Here is a 27,906-nt window from a genome sequence, read left to right on the forward strand (position 1 = left end):
ACCTATAAATAATGAAAAATACTGTAAACAACGGCAATATGAAAAATATCCTTACCTAGATTAAAGTGAGCACAACCTCATTCACGTGAATATGTTTAGATAAATCATTTTGGCAATTTTAACTTAATGCCTCTGGAATTTCATAAGATTTTCACATCTTTCGCAAAGTAAGTACCTGTCCATGGCAACGAGAAAAGCACAAGACAAAAGCAAAAGTGATATTTCCTCAATCCCAATGGGCGCTATCAGCGGACAACGGCGACAAATCATAAGTAATCATAAGAAATTCTCGCTGAGTAAATTGCGCACAGCTGTTCACAGAAAGCTGATTATTATCGTAGCGGAGAAAAAAAGAAGCATACAGTAAGGGTAATCACAAGTTGTTCTAAAGTAACGGAAAAACCTGAAAATAGGCAACACACAATAGAGATATTAGTCCTTATCGCGATAATATCACCTATGACCTTTGCGAAAGTAATTTTTATTAATTGGAATATTACACCCAGTGTACCATTATGTACATATACATCGAAAGATGGCGAATTACGTAGGATTACAGATTTTCATTTTATGGGTACATGCACGTAAGTGTTTATTTTGCTTTATCGTGTTTAATAATAGGCTCGCATAGCTCGCTAAACGACGAACTACTTTTTCATTCATGTGATAATATTGATCATTTCCTTCATTTAGTAAAATAATCAGAATTGCTATGGTGACTGTGACCGATTGTTTGAAAACGTCAAAATTTTACCGCGGTTGAAAATGTGTCAAAAATTTCTTACGTGATCCAAGGAATAATCAAGCCGAATATCCCGCGTGCTTATAAATATTATAGATTTTGTCGTTTTCAATCAAATTGTTTTGCTAAAAAGAAATACTTCTCCTGAATTCTCCACCCACAATCCACCCAATTTTGTAACATGGTAAATTGACTCGACGTATTTTTAAGCAAAACATTTGACGAAAAAGTCAAAATTTAATCGGCTATTTTTATGCACTTGGGATATTACTGTTGCAATATAGTGGATTCAGCGAAAAAGTTTAGGGGAGTTCTCAATAGTAGGTATTGCGAGGAATGGTATTCTTGGATTTGCATCTTAAATGTAAGGGAAAGACTGCAGTTTTACGGTCCCAAGTTGTTCAAAACAATCCTTACGGCTTGTTTAAATGAATTTACCCATCACCTAAAAGTCAGCATTTCTCCACAGATTATAAATATTCCACCAGTTTCGAACGAAATTATAACGCTTGTGTGTACGTAATACAATGTAATGCAATGCATATAGTAGGCTACGGGTCATAACAATAATCGTTTATTTACCTTAGAACTTAATTATTACATCAGATTTGTACTGGTGCCATACTGATCTAATTATTGTAGTTAATGTTATATGATATAATAATACATTTTTTATTTTAAGGGGAAGTAGGAAAATAGTCCCTGCGTATATCCATACAGAAGAAAAGATACCTTTAATCGTGAAAAAATTGTAGACGATGTAAGGCCTTTAGTTTTTACTGTAAATACACGCGAAATTTTATGGACTTATTTCATGTCGATTATTAGGTATCAAAAATAATAATGTATAGAATTTCTTATTTATTTGTGATGAGTAAATATTTATAATTGTATATTATTGGTAGTGTATATTTATCCAGCATTTACTATATTTTAACTCTTTGAATATAGACTACTAAAATCAAAAATTTAACTGGTGTAATATTTATATTGTGTTGAGAACTGCTGACTTCTAGGGGATTCAATTGGTGTCTATTGGCAACTCGCCTAAGCGTTAATGAGAAATGTTAACTTTTCGCCAAATCCAATTAGAAACCTAACCATATTACTGCCATACATTTTAGTATCTCCATCTAAACAGTCAGATTGCACCACGCCTGGAAAACAACTTGGGCAGTGTATATCTTTTCAAGATTGTCGGGAGCTGACAAAGTTGTATAAGAGTCGCCCATACCATGAAACTGCCGCCTATTTGGACGAAGCACGTTGCGGGCTTAAGGGTGAGGAAGAACAAATGTGTTGTTCGATAAACGGTAACGATTTCCTGTTATACTTGGCACTAATCACGACCAGCACGACCGGTGAGTATGCGTTTATTTAAAGCTCATTATTTGTAAAGTTTTATAAATAAAATCAAAAATGCCTACGTCAACTTGGAGGGGAGGGAGGCGCGGTCAATTATGCCTATATTTCCTACTGACGTTTTTATAGCTTCTACTAGTTAGATCGAACCGCCTATAAAGTCTGATGATCTGATCTGATTCTCTTTGGTTTGTGCGCTTCTCTAAATTGTTACATTTTAAGTACCTACTATACTCCATGCTACGATCTTGTTTGGAAATCAAAGACAAAGTGATTGCTTTTATTAAGCAGAAGAACGTTGGTTATGAGGGGAAGAAGGCCAAAGTTGTTACTAGAGAAGAAAAAATGAATTTTTACGTTTTGCACCAGATGACCTGTTCTTAATGGTAATCATAATCATAATCATAATCTTTATTGATCCAATATATCCAGTTTTGAATGTAGGACAAGTCAGACATCATGTTACAAAAAACTGCTAAAAACTGCATTGTAAGCTTAGGGCACATATACATTAAATAAATAGATAAAAGATAAAGATAAAATCACATAAAAACATTGGAACATATAGTATTAAAATTACAAACATACAAACTACATAAAATGTATAAAAAGTAATTAACAAGTAAAAGTAAAATGTTTTATGTTGAAGCCGTGGTTGAAGCTTATGGATGTACACATTCATTTTCTTTACAGGTCGCTTTCCTTTTTGTATTGTTTAGGGTCTTACGTGGAAAACAATTGGGGAATATTACTGTAGACGATATTGAAGACAAGGATACAATCCTCATAGTTTAAGGTCCTAAGACAAAGTTGTATCAAAGTTGTATAGAAAGTCTGAAAGTATATAGTTTCACGCTCCTCAAATATGCAAAATCGTCGATTCTTCTTATCATTTAGAAATGCCAAATGTACCAGGCAAGTATGTGGAGAGCACTTTTTCGCGAGCATTACTCAAAAAATTGCGCAGTTTGCCAAATTATCAGAACCGGAAAAATATACTAGGCATGCGTAGGTCGTCTGCTACATTGTTAGCTGACTCCGGAGCGGATATTTTACGTCTAAAGCGATTAGGGGGAGGGAAAAGTAGCAAAGTTGCCGAATATTAGTGGAAAACAGCATTGCTCAAAAAATTAAAAGCACATATTGGTCGATAATTCGTCTACAAATATTGTCAATAGAAACAGAATTATAGACGTCATCACACCTGGACCTTCTATTCGCATTTCAGTACGCCAGCAAGAGTGTTGTATCACATGAAAATTTATTAACTGAAAATAGTGCTATTAATTATAGCAACTTTCGAGTATAAATGTAAATAAATTTCAGTTACATCGTATCAATCTTATTGTATCTACCGATATCTTATCTGATCGTTATCTGTTATTTCGTTGTGTCAAGTCACAATACTGCTATGTCTGAAATTCAGTTTCCGTTCCATTTCATTTTGTTACTAAATGCTTAAAATGAGATAAGTACGAGTACCTCACTTTCCCTCTCCAACCCGTTGAAAAGTGAAAAAGTACCACTTTCCATACGATTTTAACATAGGGAATGTTTATGGTTTCGTAGATAAAGTTACGAGTTTCATTCATGCAGAAAAGACAACGGTGTCGTATCAAGTGACGATTGTACCATACTCTTTTTTTCATTTCAGGCATAAAAATTCATTTTTCTCCAACCACCTGAATAAGACGCTATTTTGTGACAGTGTTCGGTACCTAAAATTGACGTTTTGCGGATTAATCGCTTTCACCATGGCAACTGTACAAAAAGTGGATACTTTTGGTCCTAGTACCAAAAAGAAATTGACCTTGAAAGTTGGCCAATTAAAAAATTACAATCACGGAGATATGTCACATTGACATCGTTTTACATTGCAGGTTGTAAGATATTTCTATACATACAAATCAAATATTTTTGCAGATTCAATGCAAATAATGATGTTACCTATACGAATGTACATGTATTGAAAATTATTCCGTGAACGTAATTTTAATACGTAGACAACCCGCCGTCGCGCGTAACGCCATCTACTTCAGACCAATTGCACTATTAACTGTCATTTTGAATTCAAAATTTGAAAAAGTTAATTGCAATTAATTTTAATTAAAAAACTGTATGGTAAGTTTTTTATTTCAATACAAAATATAACAATATTAATTGTTTATACAATAAAATGACTGAAACTGATAGCGACATGGATTGCACTCCGCCAGAGATTATAGAAACGGCAGAACATGCTACCTCAAGATTTGCTCCCTACAAAGTCGCGAGAGGTGAGAAGTAAGAGGTAAAAACGAATAGGTTATAAGTTAACCTAAAAACTAGAGTGGCATGACACGTGAGGACAAGAAAGCAGAAGTTCTTATACTATAGTAGTGAAACGGTAACTGAATCTAAATTCGAATATAATTTGAAGTAAAGGGGGTTGGAGAAAAAATTTTATGTTTTATTCGTACAAAAAATGCGTTTTCGGGACTCGGAAGGTTGCTGGACTCCGCTAACGCGTCGTCCAGCAACTATCTTCCTCGTCCCGAAAACTGACATTTTTTGTACTAATGAAACAAATAACTATTTTATTATACCTGAATCACAATCTCCGTTTTAAACACTCAAATGCGTGCGAAAAAGGGCCTTTAAAACACACGTGCTTTAAAGTTGCTAAGTAACGATACTTCAAGTATGACTTTTGAAACTGTCATCTGGATGAAATAAAAAATCCTCTTAGGTCGCTTTCTGTAAATGCAGAACATTTCTTTGGCTTTTGTACCTATCCTTTGGTTGAAGCTTTCACAAACGCGCGTAATTTAGGGTATGCTTCCAAATCTGTTCCACTTTTTAATCGCAGCATTGCTTTAAAGTTTTGAATGAATGCACCAAAATATAGAAGATTTAAATACCTTTGACATTTCCTTCATATATGCCAGCATTATGGATGCATTTAAGACTTTATTCGTAAGTAACTTCCTATATTCATCCATGGAAACAACTTTTCATATTCTTTATAATAGGCTTTACTGGAGTTGGATTTTACACCTACCAACGTTTGTTTAGATTTTACAACAATCGATTTAATGGACGGTGTATTATCTTTTTCAACGGAAATCGTTTAATTCACAAAGACGATGATTTTTATAAGCAAACGTCAAGTGACATTTCCATGGCAATCGTGAAATTACGAACACCCAGCCCACTTAATTAGACATGTATTCGAGTATAACGTCAATATGACTTCATTGTATTTCCTATTTTTAAATTATACTGCAGGTATAATAAAAAATACTATAAGATACACGTGTATAATTGGTCTTTAAAGCACTTGCAACGTTAAAGGCACTCCGCTTTGCGTCGTGCCCTTAAACTCGTTGCGCGTGCTTTAAAGACTTGATTATACACTTGTATCTTAATATACTATTATATCGCGCTGTTTTCATTCCCGCTTATGTCGTAGGCCTTGGGTAGAAACTGAACGGAATGTTCAATTTCATCTTGGCACGTCATGCCCTTGCCGTTACAATGTGATTATCCTACTACCACACTTTCAACTTGTCAACGTTTTACCATAAACGTCGTACACATAACGGAAGATAAAAGAAATCCTAACAGGTATTTGGCTTACGCTGAGGTTGACGGTAATAGTTACCGGAAAATTCTAAGTGAACAGAAGCTTAACATAGGGTGGGACCGTTGCAGAATTTATGATGCTGTGACAACTAGAAGATGCTACAAGTGCAATGGGTTCGGACATAAGGCAACTGACTGTTGCAAAACTACTACCTGCCCCAAATGTGCGGGAGACCATGACCTAGCGAGCTGTAAAGCTTCGGACGCGGAAATCAAATGCAGTAACTGTGCCAACGCCGTTGAGAAACTAAAACTGAAACTGGATGTGCAGCACCCGGCCTGGAGTGTTGATTGTCCAGTCTACAAAAAACGACTCGATCAAGAAAGAAGCAGAATTGATTTTTTAGGCCATCCCCAACACTAATCGAGCAAGGAAATAGGTACGGATCAACGCTCTCAATCTATGATCAGAACGTAAGTGGAATGCGAACGAAAGCGCAATATTTCAGAAATAAATTAGCAATTACAAATTACGACATTATTCTACTGACTTGAGACCTGGTTAACGGAAAATTTTCATGATGCTGAGTATTTCAACAATCAATATGCGGTCTTTCGCAAATACCGTAATTACGAAGAAATGAAGTGTACCATGGGGGGCGGAGTTTTAATCGCAGTCAAGACCGATTTGAATGCTGAAAAATTGGAATTTCAAAGTGATCTAAATGAAATATGGGTCAAACTTAAAATTAATAATACTTCATACATTCTTGGTGTTTAGAAACAATTGAAAACATGTTGCCTTCATCGGAAGTTTTAATATCAGGCGATTTTAACCTACCACAAATTGTTGACGCCACGTACTCGAAAACGCGAGTGCTAAATGCAAAGTAATTAAAAATATAGCTTTGATGTACAACTTAAAACCCATTAATACAGTTAAAAACTGCAATAATAGAACCCTTGACCTAATTATAACTAACTTAAACGCGGAAATTAAATCTGCTGTCGACTCACTGGATAAAATTAATCCACTTCATGCTGCACTAGAAATAGTCTACAAAGTCCATAGACCAGCTAAGCGAATTACCAACTTCAATTTCAAAAAAGCAGATTTTCTTAAAATGTACGTCCTTTTTCGCGATATTAATTGGAAGGAGTCTCTTATCCTGAAGAATTTCAAATCGGTAGATGATGCAGTAACTAGCGGTAACGGTAATGAACATTTTCGATGAATGTGTCCCCAAAGTTACAATTAGGAGTGCCAATAAGTATCCTAGCTGGTTTAATATAGACATTATTAAGAAAATCAAACAGAAAAATAAGTTTCGGTTACAGGGCCAATCGGAAGACTTCATTGAAGCCAGAAAAGAACTCAAAAGAATGATCCACATTGCTCATAAGAGGTACATTAATCAAATTGAAATGGATCTGCGGAAGAATTCCAATAAATTCTGGAACTACATCAAGTCGTTGAGTAAGAATAGTCAACTACCTGGAGTTTTTGAGTACAAAGACATCTCGTTAACGGACGCCAGAAGCATTGCGGACGCCTTTGCATCCTTCTTTGAGTCAGTCTACACTGTTGAGAGGAACGAGGACCCGGAAGATGACGTGGAATCGGACCTGGTGTTATACAAATTGCACTTGACTCAGCTACATGAATCCGAGATACTGGAAGCAATTAAAAAATTGAAACCGAGGTCGGCTATGGACGAAGATGGAATCCCACCCTAAATCGTGAAAGGATGTGCATCTTTATTGCTAACCCCCTTACTACATCTATTTAATTTAGCTTTGCAAACATGTACATTCCCTGAAGCTTGGAAATGCACCAGGATAACACCAATTCACAAAAGTGGAAGCCGAAAATTAGTTGAGAATTATCGCCCAATCGCAATTATACCAGCAATAGCGAAAATTTCCGAAAGAGTGATCTATACTAGACTTTATTCCCATCTCAGCAGTATAATTGCAGATCAACAGCACGGTCTCACGCGGAACAGATCAACGATTACCAATTTAATGCAGTTTACGCATTTCTCAGCAGCAGCCTTGGGTGAGAGAGCCCAGGTAGACTGTGTTTATACAGATTTTGCGAAGGCATTTGACACAGTATCCCATCAAGAAAAGTGCAGAAAAAGTTCATCCGAGTAATGTTTTTTAGGTCAACCCAAAATTATCCACATTTGATCTCTTACGGTACCCAGCTTAATTACTTAAATAGTACTTTCGGCTTAAATATAACGAAGTTAGAAACCCGACGGTACATTGCCTCCACAATTTTTGTCTTCAAAATTTTACACAATTTGTTAAACTCTTCCGAATTACTTCAAGAAATTAAGCTTAAGGTACCATTTGTTAAGCTAAGGCAAAATAAGACTATGTTTGCAGTTAACAACACAACTTCCCCACTTATTAAGATCTTGATCACTTTAAATAAGTTGTCCTCAGTTAATGATATCGACTTTTTTCACGATCCCCTAAATTAAATAATAAATCAAATTAGATCTTAAGTCCTAATATTTGTTCAGAGCCCCAGTGCCATGTAATTGGAATTTTTATTCTGTATGGTTTCTGGTTAAACAAATAAATAATAAAATAATTTAAATTGGCAATATTTATGTTACAGATACTCCAAATCTTCTCCCTTCTCCTGACAAATGTGGGCGAGAGATGGGAATGAGAATGTTTGGTGGAAAAGTGGCGGAGTTGGACGAATTTCCATGGATGGCGATCCTTGAGTATTCAAAAGCAAAACGTAATTCTAAACCACGTTTTTATTTTCTATCTAATAGCATTGATGTTTAGAGTCAGATAGTAGCTTCCACTGCAGTGGTGCTTTAATTTCCAACAGATATGTTCTAACAGCAGCTCATTGCATTACAGCGTACAGGGCCGAACAATGGGAACTGTAAGTTGTGTAATGGATCAGCTCGATATTCTCGTACAGAGAGATTCTTTTAAGAGAATACAGAAGTACAATTTCCCTATTATCCTTTTAATTAGAACACACCAGAGCATTAAAAACATTATCAGTTTTTGAGGAAACTTACGGAACATACGGAAGGTACCTATTCATGAAACTTTATTCAATCCAGAAATGTGTCTTGTCGCGCCATTACCCATATTATTATACTAATTCACCATCGAAATATCAAGCCGCAAATAAAATTTTGACTGTCATATGCTATTTAAGTTGTCTAAATTCTCTAAAGCTTTGATGTTGTCCGTTTAAAAGGATCCACAGGAAAATATAAATGTGCTCTCCTAAAGGAAGTTTTTGTAGGTCTCTACTTATTTTTTTTTCAGGAGAAGCGTTCGCTTAGGCGAACACACTTTACAAAACAAAACAGACTGTAACCCCTTCTACTGCACGAAAGATCCAGTAAATGTGCCAGTGGAAGAGTTAATTACCCACGAGCTTTTCGATCCCAACAGTGTATCTTCAGCTAATAATATAGCGTTAATTAGACTTCAGCAAGAGGTAGTATTCACAGGTGAAGACAATCGTCAATCTCAAATCAAAGTCTTTTACGTAAGTTGTGCTATTTTAGATTTCATTCATCCCATTTGTCTGCCACCAACTGATAATACGGACTACACAGGGCTCAACATGCTCATTTCTGGATGGGGACAGACAGAACATGTACCGAAGAGTGGTGAAAAATTGAAGCTACGGGTCAGTTGTACTCGCATCTACTGCAAATAATATACAAAATGTTTTTAGATTCAGGTAACAACACAAGAAAAGTGCATAACAACGTACCGGCTAGCGAACGTGGAACTAAAAGAAGGTCAGATATGTGCGGGTGGAGTGAAAGGAGAGGACTCGTGTCTCGGTGATGGCGGAGGACCACTTATGTTATTTAATCAAACAGCTTCAACTTATTTTGTTGCCGGAATTACGACATTTGGTAACGCGGATTGTGGTACGGAAGATTGGCCTAGTGTTTATACGAAGGTTGTAAATTACATCCCATGGATTAATAGTAAACTAAGACCGTAGTGATTAATAAAATATTTTGTAAAAGTGGTCTTGATTTAATAATTGTGTTTTTAAGATGATACCTACCTTCGTAATATGTTTTTGTTTTTGTACCATCGGCTAAAGACTTCTTTTCTTAGGGATTATGGGTGAGTTATAAATGTGCAGAAAAATTAGCTCTATTGAACAACGAGTAAAATAACACGGCCAATTCGTCTTTGGTATGCAATCTATTTTTTGTACTTCACAATGTGTTTTGTATTTCATTTATGGGACAAAAGCGTCACTTTTTCTCTTGGATGGATTAAAATGCGATGAGGGACGAAAAGTACACCTTGAAATCTCAAACACTAACAGGTACCTTAAAATTGTAAATGCTGGTTCTGGACAGGAATTTCCTGATAGCTTATTTTGCAGTATTATCGGTGCCGTCATTTTGTGCAAAACTTTGTAAATTTATCTGGTGTATACCTAATATCATACTGCAACAACAGTACTATTACAAGGTATATTATGATTCTACTATTAAACAATAGTACAATACGCACCGTATAACTGTTGGTAGAGTTGGCGCTGCGTGTCCTCAAACCCGCCGCATAAACGACCAACTAGCGCAGGGTTAAACAAGAAAATACAAGCTAAGGTGAGATATGTTTAAGGGTAGTTCGTTCTGCGCATTTGATATTCGTCCTTGGTTGCACTTACAAATGGTTGAGCGCCACTCAATTTCTAACTTAACTCTCCGCGTATGAAATTGAGAAGATACGAGGGTAGTAATAACAGTAAAAATCAATTTAGGTACCATTAGAAATATTGGTTTATTCTTAAAGGTCATTATCAAAATAATAATTATCTCCTCAATTGATTGGATAGCATAACACACAAAATACTCCCCCAAATATACCTACTCAAAATTATAACTTACGTTCAAATTATCGTGCCTGTCTTTCCCAAAAAGTTTTTCTTTTACGGCTTACATACACATGGTATATGTTTCGGCTATATAATCTTTACAATACAATATAACTTACGTTACTTGCAAATCTTATTAACTTCACTATACAATTGAAATTCCTCAGTTTAACCAACCCTTAATCAAGAATCATCGACTAACAAACTAATTACTGAATCATGTAACAGATTTCCACAAATCAATTGATATTTCGGACAAAAATTCGCACCTTAGAAAAATGTTACATGTCAAATCAAAGAAACCTCCCAAGCCGCGGGGCGGTAATAATTAGTTGAATAGTGCCAGAAGGGTCTCGCTCTTCAGAAGGAAGTGGCAGTCTACAATAATATTCTGCGAAAACTTAAACGAGATGGTAAAAATACTAAGTAGGTACTAATGTTAACAAATTATTCTTGAATGGCACAGAGCTCTAAGCGAGGTATACTAGTGGCAGTTTGCAAGGGACCGACTCTGACCAACTTAGATGCCAATAACTGCGCAGATGCGTTGCCAGAAATACTGTGTCCTAAACTCCTAACATACACAAGCGCCGTAGGCGTACGAACTACTGTCACTATATGCCATTCCAGGTTCAGTTAAATCTTCCAGAGGCGAATTTTCCGTGGGTAAATTTTCCGAAAGAACTTACCCTAGGGGATAGGATAAGGAAATAAGTAATTTTCCCTCCGTTTATTTTGACAAAACCAATCGTTTTCGGAGTCGTGGAAAAATAATTGTCTAGAGGTGACTGATGAACGTTCCAATACTTTCGTCACACAACTAAAACAGTGTTTCAATGAAATAGCGCAGAATTCACAGACAAGCATAACGGTTATCAAAATGACAGGATATTTATTTGTATATAGGAAGCATTTATCTCGAATGATGATTTCCGGAATAACAGATTTAAGAACTTGAAAATTCCTTTTCTCTTTAAAAATTGAAGGTTTTTTTGTTTGAAACAGTTAGAAATAACATCGTGAGTTCCTGAACGTTATCGACACAATAGTAGTTTAAAAATTGCGCATCTTGTGGTCCTTTATTACCAACAGAGATTTTTATTTTGGTAGTCCATCTTCTTCTAACTTAAATACATGCAACATAATGTCTAGATCCGCGCCTGCATGTTATCTAGGAACCGTGATGGGGAATTTGCTGGTATCGTAGTGGGAAGGGGTCCATAAGTTTATCTCATATCAATGAAAAATGACATTCTACAGGTTGCCATAAAAAGGCGTAGAAAGACCTTTGCAAATATATAAACTAATTCTTATACTTTTTTATTTAATTTTGTGGTATTCTTCGTATGTGTTTTAGTATACAAGTATGCCAGAATCACAAGCTCCCTGTGGAAAGTTCTTAAGTTATTTAACGCGTATCGTGTTACTAAGTAAGTATTTACATTATAATTCTACTGTAACTATAATTTATGATTTCTATTTCAAGTACGTGGAGTATATGGCGGGCATTCTCAATGTATAACATCAGATTACACACAGGGAAATTGCGTTGCTATCAAAGATTGCCCAGAACTTTTTGATATTTGGGAAAAACCCATGATTAATCCTGACGAAATGGAGCTGCTCCTAAGTGCTCGGTGTGGTACTATGGGAGGAGAGCAAAAAGTGTGTTGTGCCGCAATTCAAACTAGTAAGTACTTTTATAAAATAAAGATAGAAATATTGAATTTAGTTGGAGTTTTGCCTGCTAATCCAGTCCAGTTTGGGGATTTAATGTGCTTATTGCAAAATTTAACGAATATCTTTCAATATAAACTAAACATCTTACAGCATAAACGCTGTTCCTATAAGAACATGTCAAAAAGTAGAGTATGTACTCTTACATCCATGCTTTTTAACCGTCATATGAAAATTTGCTCAAGGATATTTGAAAATAGACATTATTAAAAATTTGATAGGTTTAATTAACTAAAATATAGGTAGCTTTTTTACATTACAAATATTTGAAAGTTTTTGATGAATCACTGAATTTCTAACTACGAAATGTGTAATTTAACCAGAGGTATTATTGGGTATTAGCGGGTATTAGTTGAGTATTAGTAGGTATTAATATGGGTATTAGGTGTTGTAGTGAGTATTGGTAGGTATTAGTTCAGCAAAATCAGGCATTACAGGTATTAAGAGATATTATTGTATGTACAAAATTTTAGGTGCGGTTAACCCCTCGAAATAAGGTTACAAAAAAAGATGCGTACCCCTTCCCCTATACATATCCGCAATTTTAGATAGACTGCGCAGAGAAAAATATCGGAGTTCCTTCTATATTAAATCCGCATATTGGCAAATACCGGTTAAATAATCATGCCGAGAATACATTGCGTTTACAATATCAAGCCAGCTCCATCAATTTAGACGTCTTCCTTTTTGGTGAACTAAAATGCACCCGCGCGTTGCAGCGTTTAATAAACACTGTCCTAGGTGTTGACCTGGAACCATTTATACATGTGTATTTAGATGATATAATAATACATAATTTCTCCAGAAATTAGAAATTCTGGAAGAAGTATTTTTAATTAAAACAGGATTAACTTTAAGCATTGAATAAAGATAAAGAATCTTTATTCAATGCCTTAAGGAAGGAGAAATGCAACTTTTGCAGAAACTCTTTAAAATATGTAGGGTATATTGTTGACTCACAAGAACTACGAGATTACGTGAAAAAGTTTCTTAAGGAAAAGGTTCATTTTTGACGCATTGGGGGTTGCTCTCTAATTAAAATTGCAAAAAGCAAAATGAGAGGATAACTTTATATGGCCACAATTGATCAGTGCGAAGTTTTAAGTATAAAAGGTTCGTTCGTAGGTTTTAAAAGGTCTGTTTCAAACTTTGAATATATTCACAGATAACAAAAATAAAACCTTAGCAATTGGGCACTTTGACATACGAAGTTCTAAGTTTGGGGCCCCTAAAGATTTCGATTTTAACCAACACTTAACTCAGTTAGTGCAACACGTACTTAATCCCTCTACTAATAATTCTCATTCTTGTAAGGATTACGCAGTTACATGCTGTTTTAAAAACCATATTTAATCAGTGAGGTATATGAACGGCCATCCTCTAGTAGAATAATATGGGTCTTAATCACCTATTGTAAACTTAGGTACGAATCGAGTTATAAATTCACTAGGTCGATTATGAAATATGATACACGAAGTCAATTTAACTAAAATTCGGATCATCAGGCACTCCACTCCAACATCTATGTCTATGTGTACTGAATACTTAAATGAAAATTCAACGCTTGAATGCTTGACCTTACTTATATTTAGCTTGCAACACTATTTCATAATCACCACTTGTCTTTTAGCGACAAAGAACATTATTAGCTTAGAGAGGAAGCTACACAGTCCAGATGAAACAGTAAGTGATCTATCTTTTTCCGATAAATGTGGACTAACAATGGAAAGCAAAATATTTGGCGGAGAGTATGCGGGGTTGGGCGAATTTCCGTGGATGGCACTTATTGAGTATTCAAAACGTTATTATATGTACACAATATTTTCCCCACCTTCTAAAAATTGCATTGATTTTTAGCTACGGGGTATGGTTTCCACTGTGGAGGTGCGCTAATTTCCGAATGGCACGTCCTAACGGCAGCGCATTGCGTTAGAGATTTACGAAGAGGATGGAGAATGTAAGATATTTCCAGTTGGTACTACACCTGGTTTAAACCACTCATGTTGCAGAACAAGCGTTCGCCTAGGTGAACACAATTTACTAAACGCTACAGACTGTGATAATATGTACTGCGCGGATCCTCCAGAAAATATCGCTGTCTTTGAGATAATTCCTCATGAGATGTACGATCCCACAAATAAGCATCGATATCATGATATTGCAATACTGAAACTTGTTCGACCAGTTCATTTCACAGGTGAGCCGTTATCTAATTCATTTTGTGTTGAAAGTAAAGTTTTGACTGAGAACCAACCTTCGATAACGATTAATATGGCCCCTAAGAGACCTACTAGTTTATACACACAACGATAATTCTTTTCCTCTATTTCAGACTATATACTACCCATTTGTTTTCCACCTACTCACGATTCAACCTACGCAGGTCTCAATATGACCGTTGCTGGATGGGGAAAAACGATATATAGTTCACAAAGTGATAAATTGATGAAGCTAATCGTCAGTAACGTTTCTTGCAATTGAAATAGTTTTGAAGTTATCATCGCAGGTTCCCGTAAAACCACAAGACGATTGCATGTCCACTTACCGAGCAGTAAAAGTGGAACTGAAAGAATGGCAGATGTGTGCTGGTGGTGTGAAAGGGAAGGATTCGTGTTCCGGTGATAGTGGAGGACCACTAATGCTTTACAATCAAACCGTGACTGGCCCAATTTATTATATTACCGGAATTGTGTCATTTGGACCAACTAAATGTGGATCACAAGGTTTTCCCGGTGTTTATACAAAAGTTGTTGATTACATACCATGGATTAAGAGCAAACTAAAGTCTTAATAAATTATGTACTGAGAATAACATTCCGTGGGTGATTATTTATATAATGAATGATTCAAAGTTGCAGAACTATTAAAAAAACTTGACCTATAACCATTGAGTAATTACTTCACTCATTGTAAGTACAAAATGCATAATAACATTGTCGCATATCAACCGCGTAAAACAGTTATTTTCATATCAAGGGTGTAAAGTAGGTTAGTACTTGATAAAGTGGCATGGTAATTGCAGTGCCGTACACAGTTTTTTGCACGAGCTATTTGAAGAGCTAATCAAAAGATGGGTAACGATGACCAAATGTGTGTGAACAAGCTGAACATATTTCATGTCACAATGTCTAGTTATTCATTTTGAATTAAGAAAAACATAAGTAACCATAGCAACAGTATTAACAAGGATAGCTGTTATTGAAATTTTATTGACAAACCTTGTAATTTGCTGCGTAAAATTAGTACTCGAAAAATGCTGGAGATAATGAAAACAAATTGCCTAATATCGCAAAAGCAGCATACGCAGCGATTTTAAGCATGTTACCTACTATCACAGATTTAAACACTCTTAAATCTGTGCTACTATATACCTCTTATCATTAAGGGGAAATGGAGTTCATGGAGAATGTCCAAGCATAAATGTCGCAGCGATATAGGCCTCCTACTGTTGAATTTTAATCCATAACCACTGCGAAAAGAGTGAAGGTACAACAATAGATATTTATTTTATTAGGAGTATAAGTTACAATTTATGTGACCGAGTATGAAAGTTTAAACGCCGAGCGTAGCGAGACGAGTTAAATTCATACGAGTCACATAAAGAACTTAGGTATACTTCGAATGAAATACTATATTTTATTTTTAAACGTCATTTACATATAATGTAGGAAATAAGTAAAGATGCACTCAATAGGTACCGCAAATAATATCAGCATAACATTGCTTTGTATCCATGACTACAGTATAATTCAAACTGACAATTTCACTAGTAAACTTGACAATTTTCGTTTTTGTAAAGCAATCTACCGTCTACACGGTACCGAAAGGGTCCTATATACTTCAAGATGCCAAATTGGAAGGAATATACTGGTCATTTCTTGAGGAGGACTTCTTCAACTGTGTTGGCATATTGCAGAGGTGATATTACCTGTTTAACACAGGCATGGAGGGTGGAAATCTGATACAGTTGCTGTTGCTGCAGGGTACATATCGAAGAATCGTTATAGAATAAAGAAGACATTGCCACCAAGATCCTTTTGCATGATACAGTGAAAATTCATAAAGATTTGGGGAGGATTTCGGAATCCAATACAAACCCAATGTTACAAAATGCCACTTTAAATAATTGCACGTTTAATTTTAACGTCAAGTAGAATAATTTTCTTCAGAAAAGGTATAGTTTTATTTGATTTGATAAATAGAAATATACAGCTGGTGGACGTAAATGCTAAGTGTGTATTTTGTTTTCACTAGAGTGGCGTATAAATGTTATACGCCGCCGGAGTATAACACTTATACGCCGCTCAAAATAGGTGTCAAAAAAGTGACACTTAAACCTTCATAAAACTGTCGCTATAATTACAGTTAAACGACGTTTGAAAATAAACACGTTTTTATGAACGTAATAGTATTTTACATTATTAGCCAGGTAAGTGAGTTTTTACTGGCGATAGGAGAAGTTGACTGGCGAGCCGTTAGGCGAGCCTGTCATCTCCTAGAGCCAGTAAAAACTATTACCTGGCGTATAATGTACAATATTTTATTTGTTACTCATTTGTAAACAATAGTAAACGTAAATAATTAGTTCTTAAATTTATCTGCTGTCAGTTTTACAAGTCAGTAGCGTTTAAACATGACGTTTACCCGTTTGCGTTTTGTCTTGTTAATCAACGTTTACAACTGAGTAACAAATAAAACTGTTATTTATATCTTGAATGATCAAGGTAACAACTATTAGTAAAAATAAACGGAGTCTGACAGTCATGGCTACTATTGTTCTTTTCTTTTAAAAAATAAACTCGTTGAACGCCAGACACAAATAACCAAGTCCTTTCAACACTTCCCCCTCATATGGAATCGACTTTGATTAAGAAGTCTTTAAATCTCACGTAGAAATTGAAGTCTAGGTCCGATCACGGATGAACAAGTTAGGGGGTGCCCGTTTAAAAATTAGAATTTTATTTTGGTAGTAAAGAAAATGGCTCAATATTTTTCAACGGTTGAACATTTATTTAAAAGATTGCTTTATGCATGACGTTGAGGGGTTGGACGACTCTAGTCAAAGAGGTACTACAAAGGGCCCGCATTTGAGGCCTCGGTACGTGTGTCCGCCCTCCTATCGTAATCCAGCATCCATACAGGGTGTTTTTTTGGGAGCTTTAGTTAAAAGTTTCTGGGAAAGTAAAATAGGTAGGTTTTTGAAAATTTGTACTTAGGAGTTACTCTGAAGGCCGAATCGATGTAAAATATTTTCAAAATGGCCGCACTTCCGGAAACACCGGAAGTAGATAGTAACTTCGTTATTTTAAATGGCAACCCCTATTTTTATTGCTTTTTTGGATTCTACGTGAAATTTCACTTCTTTTGATACCCATATGTCGATATCTACCATTTATGGTTTTTAAGTTATTTTGACTTTAAGAAAAAAATGGCGGATGCAGATGGTACCTTGATAATTGATTACTTGAAAACGGTTGTAGTCATGGCAACCTATTTTTATCAGTGCATAGAGAATGAATAGGGCTTTCTTTTAGTGCACTTAAAAAAAAGTTAAGTTGCGTACGACCGCCCCTATGGATATCCAAATTTATGAAACTTCAAAGACTAAAAACTCAGTTTTTTTAATGGAATGACCATGTTCTTACTATTCCATGAGATAGAGAATCGAAATGGGCATATTTTGACAATACATGTTCCTATAGCTATCTTTAACAGTTTCTGACTTATTCCCATTTTATTGAATTGACACTATTTTTTTAGGATTTTCTTTTTAGTAGTCGGCCATGATTCTATAACAATTGAATTTTAAACAAATCTAGTGACACTAATCCATCACCCACTGTTATAGGTTAACATAAGTTTTCCAAAAATCGAAAAATGACTCGCAGTGGTTTCACCTATTTTGGAATTTAATTGTTATTTATGGTGAAATGGGCAGAATCGCGGCGCGTGCTTTCCGTACATTCATTCGAAAACTGGAACGAAATTGTATGAATTTTTGAAATTTTGTACCCCTAATGCACTACAAACCGTTGAAGCACAAGTTATACAAAGCTCTACAAGAGAATATTTAAGAAAATGAATTGAATTGCAAATGCAAGATTAACAAAATAAATTCAATGCAAAATATAAAAAACTTTGTTGAAACATTTTTGGTATGGAATTGTTGCTAGAACAGATATCGCATTACCTCTCTTAATTTCCAGACTTATACGTTGTTTAAGAAATTCAGTTGAACGACTCTGTTTAGATTTTTCAAAAATTTTCTGTTCTATATCCTTATTAAATGAGTTATTTATTAATGAATTATTTAGACTAGAACTAGAATCAGTGGTATTAAAGAATCCATTCCTTGATTTGTTTAAAATTCGATTGTTATAAAATCATGGCCAACTACTAAAAAGAAAATGCGAAAAAAAAATGGCATCAATTCCGAGATCAATTCAATGAAATGGGAATAAATCAGAAACTGTTAAAGATAGCTATAGGAACATGTAATATCAAAATATGCCAATTTCGATTCTCTATCTCATGCAATATTAAGAACATGGTCATTCCATTTAAAAAACTGAGTTTATAGACTTTGAAGTTTCTTAAATTTGGATCTCCATAGGTGCGGTTGTACGCAACTTAACTTTGTTTTAAGTACAGTAAAAGAAAGCCCTATTCATTCTCTATGCACTGATAAAAATGGGTTGCCATGACTATAACCTTTTTCAAGTAATCAATTATCAAGGTACCATCTGCATCCGCCATTTTTTTTTCTTAAAGTCAAAATAACTTAAAAACCATAAATGGCAGATATGACATATGGGTATCAAAAGAACTGAAATTTCACGTAGAATCCAAAAATGCAATAAAAAATAGGGGTTGCCATTTAAAATAACGAAGTTACTATCTACTTCCGGTGTTTCCGGAAGTGAGGCCATTTTGAAAATATTTTACATCGATTCGGCCTTCAGAGTAACACCTAAGTACAAATTTTCAAAATCCTACCTATTTTACTTTCCCAGAAACTTTTAACTAAAGCTCCCAAAAAAACACCCTGTATAGGTATCTATGGTAAACCTGTTCTCGAGACATACTGTATTAGTTATTTGTACAACTATAGTTTTGAAAGTGATACTTTTTTTCATGAATTTGCAGTTTGATTAATGAGGGCGAAATTTGTTGCATAGTGATCCATAATAACCCACAATTGAATTATTTTATTGACATTCGCGATTTACTGTCACTCAAAAATGGATGCTATTGTTCATAGATAGGACTAAACTCCATGGAAACGCATAGTAAATATCGTGAAAAAAGTACCACTTTCCATACAATTTTTCGTTAAAAAAAGTCCGATCATTTCATCACTATGTAAAAAATTATATTTTACACATTGCAACAGAACAGTTGTTGAAATGCAGAGCCTCGCAATGAGTGTAGGCCGAAGCTTCAGCATTTTACTGGTAAACTACACGGAAGAGGAAACTTTAGCTCAAAATGCATACTCTCGATTAGTGTAGGGGTAAGTTTCTGCATTTTCCCCAACTACTCGTCTCGTTAAACTACACGCAAGGTGAAACTTTTACTCAAATTAAAGATCCTCCCAATGAGTGTTGGCTGATTTCCTAACAATTCGTTAAACTACACGGAAGGGGGGTTCAAAAATTCTTAAACGTCAAAATATTACAATGGATGTTTTTGTCACGCCACTTTAGACAAAAAACGGTTGATTTTTAATATGGTAAGATCTTAGACCAGAAGATGCGAGCGGCGACTTCCGGGATAGGACCGTGTTGTTGAACGAAAAGTCAACGTTTCGCCAACTTTCGTGAGGGAATGTGAATTTCTAAGCATCCTAAACGATGTCGTGTACTTTAAGACGCCAATGGCGATAATAAACAATCACATGCACAAGACAGGTTTGGTTGGTGTTAATATAGATAAAAAACATATACAAACAATTAGCTTCAATTTGAGGTGGGGACCTAGAAGAACCGAGTTTTCCCAGACGTTACCTCTGCGTTTTATACTTCAAAGTATCGCGGGAGCTCCAGTAGTGGCTTGATGATGAGAAATTACTTGGGACTAGTTGTGATATGGTCAGCGATAGTAGGTAGGTAATCTATACGTAATTCAGAATGCAAATTTAATTACTGGATTTCAGTTGCAGTTAAGACTGATTGTTTGTCGGAGTGTATTCCAGTTACTGAATGTGCACATTTGTTTGATTTACTCCGTAAGGATAACCGATCAGAGCGAGATGTCCAAGTCTTGAAAGAAGCTCACTGTGGTTATAAATTAAAAACACCGACCGTTTGTTGTGAAAGAAAACGAGAAGAAACACATACAGGTAAATTTTAAAAAAATGGTATCCTTGGTACATCTTAGAGCGCATCTTCATTTAACTTATAATGTAGATGAAGTTAGTAGATAAATATGGCATGTGACCGGTACTTTAGCATATCAAAAAGGCGAACAATACAAAAGTGATGAAATTTGCATTTTTAGAATTTCTTTGTCAACAATCATAGTGGCACGTTGATTTTGGTTTCGTTACCCTTATGGTGAAGCTGTCTGAGGTACCAATTTTCGTCGCTGTCAGAATATGTTTGTATCCTCATTTAGGGTTCCCCATATTAGTTCGTATATTTTCACAACATAAGAATTTATTGCATATGATTGAAGTAGGGGTAGGAAGAATTTAAAAAAACTGAAAAAATACCTACAATAGTTATTTATGTATTAAGGGCATAATAGTGATGTTTATATTCTCGAGGGCGACGAGTTAAAAAGCTCGAGGGCGTATGGCCCGAGAGCTTTTTAGTCGCCCGAGAGTATAAACATCAGTTTATGCCCGTGGTACATACACAATTTTATGTTTTACAAATAGTTTTCTTCGTCAAAGTAAATATTCGTTTACAAAATAATTCATTATGTTTGATTAAGTATGCGTGGTTCGAATTTGTTAATGTGATTGAAACCATCCAAACGTCAAACGTAATTTTAAATAATTCAATTCATCGTGAATGAGCAAGAAGTTCAGAAACTATACGAAATATTAGTTTGTTTTGTCATTAAGTATAAATGAGTTACTATGGTGATACTTAATGCCCTAGGGCATAAAGTGGTACTTTATGCCCGCGTATCACAGATATAAAATGTGCTATGGTAGGTTAGTACGACATAAAGAATTTAATGTGTTTGCTACATTTAAACAAAAATAAATCTAAGCTTCGGAAAATATTGAAGACATTTTGAAAGATTTATGCAGAATTTGAATATTTGAAATGATTGAATCTGAAGAAGCCGAAAAATTGGAAAAATTCATAGAAATGGGACAATTTCAGAATCATGAAAATTTTGAAGAATCGGAAAAATAGAAGGAAAACCCGCAAAATATTACAAATGTAAAGAATTTGTGGATTCGAATGATCTCAAAGAAACTGAATAATTCAAAAAAATGGAAGGATTAGTGAAAAAGGAAGGTAACGGATCTGGAGTTGAAGAATGAGAAGGAACTGAAGAACCGAATGGGTTGGAAAGTATTGAGATTGATCGAACGAATGACAAAACGAAATAATTCCAAGAACCTGATGGCACCATAACAACAAAGAATCCCATCATAGGTAATCTGATGTAATTGAAGGAACTCGAAAAGTCGTTTATCAACAACATTCCAATGTTGGTAAAACCTGCTACCTGTATCGCGTTCTTTACACGTACACCCACGTTCCCAGATGCAACTCGCTAGGAGAGACATGCAATCTGCAGAGCCATGTCATCAAGAGGGTGGCAATTGACCAGATGAGGTGTGAACTAAACTCATTGTCTGCAACAGATATTTGGTGATACCACTTAGGAATATGAATCTGTAGCCTCAAAATGGAGCCGTCGAACGAAACGCAACATGGACAGTCCAGCGCGCTTACGCAAGAAATGTTGAAGAAACTTAGATGGATGAATCTGCCTACGTAGGTATTAATGACACGGCGTGTTAGCGGAAATTCAATTCTTGTATTCTCATAGACTTTCTGGAGCTCGCCGTTTGAAATCCGTGAACGTCAAAATAAGTACCGACATCCTCATTTAGTGTAGTATTTTAATGCAAATTAGTGCTTGCTAAATTAGTGCAGTTCTTGTAAATGTCTTTAAACATTTTAGATAATGGTCTTTTACCAGGACCTGATGTATGCGGGCTGCAACCATCCGAAAGACTCCTGGGAGGATACGTAACGTCCATTGGTCAATTTCCATGGTTAGCACTTTTGACGGTCGCTAAACGTAGGTGAATAGATATTTGTATCCAAAATCGTCCTGAAACCTTCATTTTCATGCCTACTTTCTGTCAGGAAACTTTAGTTTCCAAGACAAAGGCAGAGTAGACTTAAAGGTCCCATTCACATGCGGATATGTACGGCGGATCTGTACGGCGGACATGTACGCGGGACAGATCCGTATCAATTCGTATGTGTGTATCCGCGTGTTCGGCGTACATATCTTGCTCGCCATCCGTCGATCAGAACGACGAGCACGGACAGCGAGCCGGACAAATACGCACGTGTGTAGTCGTTTCACGGATTTGTTTGCCGGACATAGAATCATCAAATACGTAATTCTTGAAAATATGTTTGGAAATTTAAGAGATCAAAATGGAAATGCGACTCAACCTACTCCAATTAAACAGTCTTTTAAAAAATATTTTGTTTAAATTACTTTGAATATAATGCAGGCGCAAATTGTGCTAAAGATTTAAATGATCTGTTGGTGAAACTGTTAGTCAAATACAATCCGATCAGTTACCTTTTGGGGATATTTTAAATGTAAAATTTGAAGACTACGGTGATACTAACATTCCAGAACACAATGCGCATTTTTGGGGAACAATTTAAATACTGGTAAAGATTGTAGTGCCTTACTCCACCAACCAAGCACACCTAACTACTAATGAAATTATTTTATGCCATTTCCGAGCATATTCTGCCAAGGATGGTGGCTTATTTGAAAGTTTCAGGTATAATTTTCCCGAGAAGCTGAGGGGAGATTGCACAACTGAAGTAAAGTCATATGAGAGTACTTTTTTCGTTTCATGAACCACTGTTTTGACCATAGTCTCTTTTTTTCGTATCTTCAAATAAAACCTCCAATTATTGTAAGTTTCTGATCCATACCAATTACCACAGCACTCAAAAGAACACAACCCAGGGCTAGTACTACAGAACTGAAATAGCGACAGAACGCCGCCTGCTTGTCTATTGAGATTTGTCCGTGATCTGTGTACAGCCATATCCGCCTGTGTGTAGCTCAACACGGATCTGTCCGCCGTACAGATCCGCCGTACATATCCGCATGTGAATGGGGCCCTTAAAGGACAGATCCGTGTTGAGCTACACACAGGTGGATAATATGGCTGTACACAGATCACGGACAAATAGACGAGCAGGCGGCGTTCTGTGACTATTTCAGTTCTGTAGTACTAGCTCTGGGTTGTGTTCTTTTGAGTGCCGTGGTAATTGGTATGGATCATAAGGAGAAACTGACAATAATTTGAGGATATATAGTATTATTTGAAGATACGAAAAAAAAGAGACTGTGGTCAAAACAGTGATTCCTGAAACGAAAAAGTACCCTCATGTGAGAATTAGAAACGAGAGAGTTTCATAATTTGCACAATTTATTAAAATATGTTCGCCCAGCTGTTGAGAGGAATGATACCCACATGAGGCAGTTACCAGTAGAGAGGGGTTAATTGCCACGCTACAGTACTTAGCAACTTGAAGGAATTTTGAAGACCTAACATTCAGTTGTGCAATCTCTCCACAGTTTCTCGGGAAAAATTATTTCATTAGAAGTTAGGTGTAGGTACTTGGTTGGTGGAGTAAGCACTACAATCTTTACCAGTGTCTAAATTGTTCCCCAAAAATGCGCATTTTGTTCTGGAATGTTAATATCACTGTAGTCTTCAAAATTATCTAAAAATTATTTAAACAAAATATTTTGTTAAATGACTGTTTAATTGGAGTAGGTGGAGTCGCATTTCCATTTTGATTTCTTAAATTTCCTAACATATTTTCAAGAATTTCGTATTTGATGATTCTATGTCCGGCAAACAAATCCGTGAAACGACTACACATGTGCGTATTTGTCCGGCTCGCCGTTCGTGCTCGTCGTCCTAATCGACGGATGGCGAGCAAGATATGTACGCCGAACACGCGGATACACACATACGAATTGATACGGATCTGTCCCGCGTACATGTCCGCCGTACAGATCCGCCGTACATATCCGCATGTGAATGGGACCTTTAAGTTTCCTATCGCTTGTCACTTTACTGGCCGTACCTGTCACTTTAATATATTTTTAACTATTACTGATACCTACCTACCCTTTGTCAACTTATTCTCACATTTAAGGGATTAACGTGCTATTTTTTAAGTGATTTTTGGTCGGAATTAGAAAAAATCGCATACGTATGTTATAGATAGTGTTAAACTCATCGGTTATCTTTCAGCCGTTATACGTGGATTCCACTGTGGAGGATCTCTAATAAATAAAAACTATGTCCTCACTGCGGCGCATTGTATTGTCAATATTCCTAAATCTTGGCAGCTGTAAGTTGTACTCGGTACCCGTATCGCAAATAACTTGCTTACTTGTATAATTATGTAGGGTAAGTGTGCGCCTTGGGGAACACCAATTGGATGCTGATCCAGATTGTGAAGAAGAGGAGGTATTGAAAGAAACCAGATACCGTACTCGCAGGTTATAGGTGCCGAAATTTAGTGCGATTGTGGGAAGGTGGTAGAGGTCTCAAAGAATAATAGAAGGCGAGGTTTCAGGTGGCTTTTCATCGCTTTATCTGGAACACCGAATACATCTTCAAAACTAAAATTTTTCCAATGAAGTTTATTATCGTATCCACAATTATAAAAGTTTGCTATCAATCTACATAATTTAAATAGTTCTATAGGTTTAAAGGACAAGACATATTGTTTTTAATGGCAACTATTAATTTTCATTACATATTATTACAGAGTACACTTTTTTGGATAAGCAGCATAAATGTGCACTTTAATAAAATAATAGTAAGTGCCAAAATGTGCCCCCCTTGACAGTGCAGACGTACGCCACTGACCACAATTTTAAAGTGTATAGACTGGTAGCAAACTTTTTATAATTTTTCAGTTTTCCAGACAAAATGTCCACCCTGTATGTTCCCAAACAAAACAAGTGAACTATATAAAATTGTTTATCAATGGAATAGTGTATTAAAAAATGTTAAGTTAAGGGAAAGGGTGGGGGGTGACAGGAGGTCATTAAAACTGTTTTTATCGTTTTACAGTCTGGATGCTCTTATTATTGATGTGAAATTTTGGTGAAATGTTCTTATAGTAATGCGTACCGATTTCACTATTTGCAATCGTTATACCTCAAAAAAGTATATAAAAGAACTAGGCAAAATGAGTCATGTCTTTTAAGATTACAGATATTACCTACTCGTGTCATCTCTTCGAGCACGTCCACTATAACAATACTTGGCAATAGTCCAAAATCAGTTCCGGATAAACCCCTACTGCCCTTTCAAATGTCACTTGGGAGTTATTTCGACGCCTATAACTAGCGAGCACTTAACATATTTTCTCTCTTCTTACTTACACAGGAAGCTTTCAGTATTGCGCAGATTCGCCCATCGATGTACCCGTCAGTGAGGTAATAGTTCACGCAGAATATGCAGAAAATGAAATAGGAAAACCCAATGACATAGCACTGGTTAGGCTAGGTTATCCAGTGACATACACAAGTAAGACTAAAATTTACATACGTGTATCCTTTCACGTTGTATTCTTAGGATATATTTCTCCAATTTGTCTTCCAACGAAACAAGAAATTATGAATATTGGTTTCAATGGGACATACATGAAAGTTGCTGGTTGGGGCAGAAGCGAAAACGACTCACAAAGTAACATAAAACGACAGCAAAAGGTTAGTAACTGAGAAAAAATCTGAGAAAACGCTAAACTAACCATTTTCAGATACCAATTACTCCAGCGGATGCATGCAAGAAAATTTACAAGAAAGCCGGCGCTACCCTAACTGACAAGCAAATTTGTGCCGGTGCCGGCCAAAGACCAAACCTTTGTTTGGGAGATAGTGGTGGGCCTCTTATGTACAGCGATGAACGACTCGTTTGGTATATATTTGGAATCATGTCTTTTGGGCCAGCTGCCAGATGCAGAATGCGGGAAATACCGGAAGTCTACACAAATGTGCCAAAATACCTATTGTGGATTGAACAAAATATAAAACCTTAGCGATTAGTAATTATAATTATAAGTATCTACAGAAACAATATTTAAGATAATGAGGTCCTTTTGTCGTACAACCCGCCCGCTCTTGCTCCACCTGCACATAACTTAAACTGTCCCTAGTTCAAACTTGACACTATAGGTACTGGCCTACATATCATGGTAGGTCAATATTGACAATAAATCCACATGAATAGTACACAGAATGACAAAAACTCACTTCGTCTCAATAAGAGGCCGAAGAACCCCTTTTTTTAAGGAGCCTACTCTTAGGTGATATCCCCCCACCACAAATCCCGGTCCATTTCGTCTCTCTTTTTAGCGCATTTCCACAAAAATAAAAAAAATGCGCTATTGTGGCCACTTTGTCCGTCCGTCCGTCCGGCCGGCCGGCTGTCCGTCCGTCCGTCCGTCCGGTCGTTTTGCGACGCTACTAGTTCTTTATCTTAAGAGCTATTGTTCTACTTTTTTCGCTATTTGGTTCGTTATGGTGTCTAGTCTTGCACCAAGGAAGGAATTTTTTCTGCGTTTATTGCTAAAAAAGTTATTGTAAAAAAACCAACAAACCGTTTTTTACATGTTCCATAATTTTACACTTTTGCCGTTTATTAACCATCCTAGAGATCATTTATAATTTTGTATTGTTGTCTGTCGTCTGTCTGTTGGTCTGTCCGTCTGTTCCTTTGCCTGTCTGTCCCTCTATCTGTCCGTGTGAACGATAATTTTGTTTAGAAATGTCCGATCGCTTTTACATCTCCGTTAGTTATGAACTGAATTGCATGAAATTCAATATGAGCATAGCCTTAGCCATATAATACCCAATGCCAAAGGTTGAGTCGAATCGATTCAAAATTCACAGTGCCCTTTTCGCATCTCGACCATTTATAAACCGAATTGCAAACTTTTTTTCTTATAAAAGTATTTAAATGAAATTTGATACATAGGCACTTGGAATAAAGGAAAATCTAAAATTTGGTTTTGCGCATGCGCAGTGCCAACTTTTTTATTTATGGAAGAATTTAAACGAAATTTGATACATAGCACTGAATAAAGGAAAATCAAACGCCAATTTCAAAATTTGGTTTTGCGCATGCGCAGTGCCAACTTTTTTATTTATGGAAGAATTTAAACGAAATTTGATACATAGGCACTTGGGATAAAGGAAAATCAAACGCCAATTTAAAAATTTGGTTTTGCGCATGCGCAGTGCCAACTTTTTTATTTATGGAAGAATTTAAACGAAATTTGATACATAGGCACTTGGAATAAAGGAAAATCTAGCGCCAGTTTAAAAATTTTATTTTGCC

The 27,906-nt window shown here is 35.9% G+C and overlaps 3 protein-coding genes across 6 annotated transcripts; all 3 read left to right on the forward strand.

Annotated features, from left to right (window-relative positions):
* Positions 1-477: 477 nt before the first annotated feature.
* Positions 478-9,705, forward strand: LOC116166551 (serine protease easter-like). 4 transcript variants are annotated; one of them, XM_031481543.1, is made up of 7 exons: positions 478-584; positions 1,867-2,103; positions 8,301-8,429; positions 8,480-8,582; positions 8,981-9,168; positions 9,226-9,350; positions 9,399-9,705. In XM_031481543.1, exons 1-7 carry the CDS (start codon positions 536-538, stop codon positions 9,675-9,677), a joined length of 1,110 nt encoding a protein of 369 aa, XP_031337403.1. In that variant the 5' UTR covers positions 478-535; the 3' UTR covers positions 9,678-9,705. The 4 variants fall into 4 exon arrangements, with proteins under 4 accessions (XP_031337403.1, XP_031337404.1, XP_031337405.1 ...); XM_031481544.1 differs by having other exon boundaries at positions 517-584; positions 1,884-2,103; XM_031481545.1 differs by having other exon boundaries at positions 521-584; positions 1,936-2,103.
* Positions 9,706-11,798: 2,093 nt separating this feature from the next.
* LOC116166550 (CLIP domain-containing serine protease 14D-like) lies at positions 11,799-15,122 on the forward strand. The gene is made up of 7 exons (XM_031481541.1): positions 11,799-11,998; positions 12,055-12,258; positions 13,936-14,106; positions 14,163-14,262; positions 14,315-14,502; positions 14,638-14,762; positions 14,812-15,122. The coding sequence occupies exons 1-7, from the start codon at positions 11,935-11,937 to the stop codon at positions 15,094-15,096; spliced, it is 1,137 nt and encodes a 378-aa protein (XP_031337401.1). The 5' UTR covers positions 11,799-11,934; the 3' UTR covers positions 15,097-15,122.
* A 5,164-nt stretch (positions 15,123-20,286) lies between these two features.
* Positions 20,287-26,972, forward strand: LOC116166559 (CLIP domain-containing serine protease 2-like). The gene is made up of 8 exons (XM_031481557.1): positions 20,287-20,409; positions 20,461-20,646; positions 22,458-22,577; positions 24,805-24,904; positions 24,963-25,023; positions 25,965-26,094; positions 26,143-26,276; positions 26,327-26,972. Exons 1-8 carry the CDS (start codon positions 20,361-20,363, stop codon positions 26,603-26,605), a joined length of 1,059 nt encoding a protein of 352 aa, XP_031337417.1. The 5' UTR covers positions 20,287-20,360; the 3' UTR covers positions 26,606-26,972.
* The last annotated feature ends 934 nt before the right edge of the window (positions 26,973-27,906 follow it).

Source organism: Photinus pyralis, unplaced genomic scaffold, assembly GCF_008802855.1.
Source record: "Photinus pyralis isolate 1611_PpyrPB1 unplaced genomic scaffold, Ppyr1.3 Ppyr1.4_LG3b, whole genome shotgun sequence".
NCBI lineage: Eukaryota > Metazoa > Arthropoda > Insecta > Coleoptera > Lampyridae > Photinus > Photinus pyralis.